Source organism: Dasypus novemcinctus, chromosome 10 (genome assembly GCF_030445035.2).
Source record: "Dasypus novemcinctus isolate mDasNov1 chromosome 10, mDasNov1.1.hap2, whole genome shotgun sequence".
Taxonomy (NCBI): Eukaryota; Metazoa; Chordata; class Mammalia; order Cingulata; family Dasypodidae; genus Dasypus; species Dasypus novemcinctus.
In genome coordinates this window covers 22,412,806-22,418,526 of record NC_080682.1, presented here as the reverse complement: position 1 = coordinate 22,418,526, position 5,721 = coordinate 22,412,806, and the positions used below count along the sequence as shown (strand labels likewise).

The following is a 5,721-nucleotide window of genomic DNA, read 5'->3' as shown; positions in this document are numbered from 1 at the left end:
ATATCACAGGAATATTCCAGCAGATGATTTGGTTCTTGGAAATATTTTTCTAGACCCTTATATATAAGGTACCCATCTGTGGGCAACAGCTGAATCCCTCTGTAGTATCATATTGATTTTGAATTAAGGAGTTATAATGAAAACTTAAGCAAACAAAGGCAACCACTAGCAACTACTAAACTAATATAACATAAGAAAATGGTGATTTAGTGTTTCAATACCTGGTCTCTAGAGAAAACAACACCTCTTATTAACTGTGTAACTCCTAATTACTTATTAACTGTATAACTCCTAGGTACTTATTGAATCTCAAATTAGTCATCTGTAAAATCATTGCTATTAATCTTTAAACCTACTTATGATGAATATTTATGTAATACATAAAATCGTGCATGTGAAACACTAAGCCATTGCTTTACTCAGAGTAAATGGCGAAGCTTCTTTGCTATGTCATTCCTAGAAGAAAAAAAAATTAACCAACTTAGAAATTTGGAATTTGAATATGTGAATATAAAATGTAATTGATTGTTCTAAATTTTTAAAAAATCTAAATTATGTTTATATATTGTTAAGTTTGTTCCAAGCTTCTAGAGTTACCAGTGGTGTGATGCTATTCATTTATTGTATTTTCAGTGTATACAGCCTAGTGATTCAATATGAATGCTCATTTTCTCTCATCTTAGGTGAGATTCCTTTTAGACATGGAGGGGGCCAATCACACGGTGACACAGTTCATCCTGGTAGGCTTCACCACAGACCCCGTGGTACAGATGGTTCTGTTTGTGCTGTTCCTTGGAACATACTCTGTGACTCTGGTGGGAAATACCACTCTAATGGTATTGATCTGTAAGGAGTCTCGGCTCCAAACACCCATGTATTTTTTCATTGGGAATCTGTCTTTCCTGGATCTCTGGTATTCTTCCGTGTACACTCCAAAAATTCTAGTGACTTGCATCTCGGAAGACAAGAGCATCTCTTTTGCTGGCTGTGTAGCTCAATTCTTCTTCTCTGCTTGGCTGACCTACAGTGAGTGTTTCCTGTTGGCTGCCATGGCTTATGACCGGTATGTGGCCATCTCAAAGCCACTGTTTTATTCCCAGACAATGTCTATAAAGCTAATTGCATTTTTGGTAGTAGCCTCATATCTTGGTGGCTTTATTAATTCTTCCTTCATCACCAAAAGTACTTTTGCCTTGAAATTCTGTGGTGACAACATCATTGATGACTTTTTCTGTGATTTGCCTCCCCTAGTGAAGCTCGCTTGTGGCAGGAATGATGGCTACCAGGCAGTGTTGTACTTCATCCTTGCCTCCAATGTCATTATCCCCACTGTGTTCATACTGGCCTCCTACTTCTTCATCATCATCATCATCTCAAGGATCCGCTCCACCCAGGGCCGCCTCAAAGCCTTCTCTACCTGCTCTTCTCACCTGATCTCTGTCACCTTATACTATGGATCCATTCTCTACACATACGCTCGCCCCCAATCTAGCTATTCTCTACACAGAGACAAAATAACATCTACATTTTACACTGTGGTGTTCCCCATGTTGAACCCTATGATCTATAGTCTGAGGAATAAGGATGTGAAAGAGGCTTTCTATAAATTCTTGAAATAAATCCAGATTCACTACCTCTAAGAATATGCAAGCACAATTTCTGTTCAAGTTGTGTGTATCTCAGGAACGGCTGCCATTGTGGTCCATCGTAATCAAAAGTTATTATACAGTTACAGAATTTTCCACCTTGACACATGGCATTTCAGTAGAAATAGAATATGAAAATTATGACAACCTCAGAGAGAAAAGACTAGTGTAAAATATAACAATTTTTAATATAAATTTTATTTTAAGATTAAAAACTAAAACCCAAAAAGAAAACTCCTCTTAAAGAAAAGTAAAAGAATAGCCCACTCTTTTTAATATAAGTAAATTTTGCAGACTGGTACATACAGTAAACATATACATATAGTAATTTCCTAAAAATAAGAGCAAATATGCAGAAAATTAATTTCTGTTATTTTCCCATGATTGAAAAGTAGATTACAGTCATCATTTTCCATTCCTTTCATAGAATTTTAAAATATTTTTATATGTACTTTTTCCCCAAGAGCATTAGCACAGAGGTCCAGCAGCACCAAGCAATCACCCTGGTGCAAAATAGGTTCAGAAGGTAGGATCTCACCAATATCTTTATCTTTTATATATATTATTCCATTAATGATATATTAGTCAAGAACCCATAGGTTTGGTTTTTGTAAAGCACTCTAAGGGCTTATAGTTTATTTTATAAGAAGAAATTTACAAACATTTCTGTCATCCAAACTGAGATATTCTGAGCACAAAAGCAATTATTATAATAAAACAGATACTAAATACGGTGAAAAGAAACAAATTGAGAAATGAAGATTTCTGTATACATGTTCTTTAAAAGAGAAATGTTTTTATAAAGAATTCAAACAAGTAGTGTTAAAAAAGGGAGGGAGTAGTGGCAGATATGATAGGTTCCATGCAATTTTTATTGATTTTCTTAAAGTATGGCAATGTTAATGTAATTTATGTTTATAAAATATAAATATGTCCTTATGTCTATTTGTGTAAGCAATAAAGGAAAAAATGCAAGGAACTGTTACATAGCCATGTAGTCCCAGGAAAAGTAGGAGTGCCACGCAGAACCAGGAAGGACCAGTCAGCACTGATGGCCATGCACAGTAACCTGGAAAGTGAGTTCCAGGCATACAATCAGTGTCAGTTTTCACACACAGTAACATAAATGAAACCCAACAGAAGCACTGGAATTCTAAAACTATTGATTTAGACAAACCTTTCAAAAATCACAAAGCTGCTTATGTTGTCCCAGGTACTTTCTAAAACATGAGCTCTCAAAAATTCTCGGTACTGGTGGCGGACTTGGCCCAGTGGTTAGGAAGTCCATCTACCACATGGGAGGTCCATGGTTCAAACCCCGGGCCTCCTTGATCCGTGTGCAGCTGGCCCATGCGCAGTGCTGATGCGTGTAGGGGTGTCCTCTGCGTAGGGGAGCCCCACGTGCAAGGAGTTCGCCACGCAAGGAGTACGCCCCATCAGAAGAGCTGCCCAGAGCTGCCCAGTGTGAAAGAAAGTGCAACCTGCCCAGGAATGGTGCCGCACACGTGGAGAACTGACACAACAAGATGACACAACAAAAAGAAACACAGATTCCCACACCGCTGACAACAACAGAAGCGGACAAAGAAGACGCAGCAAATAGACACAGAGAACAGACAACTGGGGTGGGTGGGAAAGGGGAGATAAATAAATAAATAAATAAATAAATAAATAAATAAATAAAATTCCCGGTACTGATATTAAAGTTCTGATACAGACTCTTACCTTTTCAGTGTTAACAGATTAAATCAGTATGCTACAGTGGCAGAAAATCAGTTATTTAGTGTTGGTGAAATGAAAGTAGAAAATAATTAAATTGGAAGGAAAAGCCAGTTACAAAAATCAAACTGATGTGACAAACTTATATTTAATATGTGCTATTCTTATAAACCCTGAAATTTCAACTACAAAGAAAAAGCTAAAACTTATGGCCAAGGATTCCTATTTTAATCCTGTGAGGAGAAACAACCAAGTTCCTTTCTCAAAACAATAATCAATATATACCCTGAGACTATAACCTTAAAAGGCCAATTGTATAATCATATTATTTTGTATCTGGAAAGGTTATCTTAACCCTAGAATCATGTATAATAATAACACCAAAATCCTAGTAAGACGATAAAGTAAGGCCAATAATAATCTTAGGAAGACATAAAAATAAATATTAACTTAATACTTAATTAAACATATGGCATCAATGCTTTAGAATTATCTAAGTACAAATTCAGCAATAAGTTTTTGATCACTGTCTTGGAAATAATCAAAATAGATCATAGTTTTAAACTATGCAAAATGGTCAGCCATAGTAACTTGAAATTACAGTAAAAATTCATACAGAAATTTAATTTCTTTAATTATAGACAAAGAAAAAATAAAAATCTCAAGAGAAAGTGTTTTGCAAGATATGTCTTTTAGATATGAGTTTGATGAATCAAACATTAAATAAATAAAAATGTTTATGTGTGTTGATCCAAAATCTCTTGAAATTAAATGTACTACAAAGAAAATGGAAAACATTTAATGGTCTTTCACAACATAGACCATGAGCTGGGGCATTTCTGGATTATGTCTTTTTGTACTCTCTAAACCATACTTTAATGTTCTTGCATTCAGTCTGCTTTGTGACTAAACAAAAAACAAAGTGAAGTTACAAAGATGTACGTAGCTGAGACATAGAAAACTATAAACATCTAATATAATTGCAAATACAAATCATTGTCTATATGCCTTCTTCATGGTCTGGTATACTGATTCTTTCCCAGTATCTCAGTTGAATGGGAATATTTACCTGGGAAAGTATTCCAAACTTTCTTTCTGGTAAGATGTGAATGTTTAGTCATCTTGTTTTTACAGGGTGGTTGTATGTTTCTTTTGAAAGGGTGTACTAAGAAAGTACTAAAAGGTGCACTGCTAAATATCTGTATTACAAACATAGTTTACCTGGATCCATTTTGTGCATATTCTAATGTCCCTGTGGTGATTGGGATCAATCACACTGCTCAGTAGACTGACCCCTGTTGCTTCAGGGCCAGTAGCATAATAAATGGCCAGGGGCAGACTCAAGCACCAACTGATCAGAATATTGAGGGTGGTCCTCTGGGGAAGCAATCTTTCCTTGGGCACATAGACTTCCTAATCCATTGACCCTAAGGTTACAGTGATAGGAAATAAAGTTCTAGTAACCTATTTCATGAAATATTAAAGTGATTATATAACCTAGGTTCCTCTTAGAAGCAGACATGAAGGAATAATTATAGGTGCAAGGGTATTATCAGGGGAAACACCTACATGTGTGTAGGGCAAAGTGGGGAAGGAAACAGAAAAGTTGAGGTATGACAGCAGAATAAAATGCAAGTCTGATAACCAAATAAAAGAGAGTAGGAAGGATAGATGGAAGCCTCCTAGGCATTGTGCAGTCTAAGGAAAGTTCATCAAAGTCAGTCAGATGGCCATAAGCTAAAATCAACTTTGAGAGAAGTTCAAAGTCTAACAGGAATAGGCCTGCCCTTGTACTTCTGTCACTTTTACTCATTGACTGGCAGTTGTCTTTGGAAAGAATGCCTTTGGTGCAAATGTGGAAATGGATTTCAGAGTTCAGCATCTATGTACTTTGGTCAATAATACACTCTGTACTCAGAGATCTGCAAGACTGATTTTCCTGGTCACTACAGGGAACATGTCCACCTCATATCCTTAGCGCCTGGGGATGTAAGTTCTTTATAAAGACAAACGGCATCATATTGGCTGTCATTTTAAAGCATTTTAAAGCATACAGCACAACTTGGAGAATACCTCAATAATCATGACCAAACCTTCCTCTAACTATTCCACAATTCCTATCAGATCTATTACTGTGGCCTGGAGTCTTTGCTGCTATTCATTTGACATCTAATTTATCTCTTGGTCATAGTTAATATTTATTGGGATACCATGAATAAGGCATTATACAGTCTACATCCAGGAGAGCTGGTAGGAAAACAATGGCCATAAAATGAGTAAATGAAGCAAATTCATCCAAAAATTTTGTGTTTCTGAAAGGAAAATCTTTGCCCCTGTCATTATGCCATTAACACAT

At 36.1% G+C, this 5,721-nt stretch overlaps 1 protein-coding gene across 1 annotated transcript; it reads left to right on the top strand.

The window, feature by feature from the left end:
- The first annotated feature begins 701 nt into the window (after positions 1 to 701).
- Positions 702 to 1,619, top strand: LOC101413887 (olfactory receptor 9G19-like). The gene has a single exon (XM_004471057.1). The coding sequence runs from the start codon at positions 702 to 704 to the stop codon at positions 1,617 to 1,619; it is 918 nt and encodes a 305-aa protein (XP_004471114.1).
- Positions 1,620 to 5,721: the final 4,102 nt, after the last annotated feature.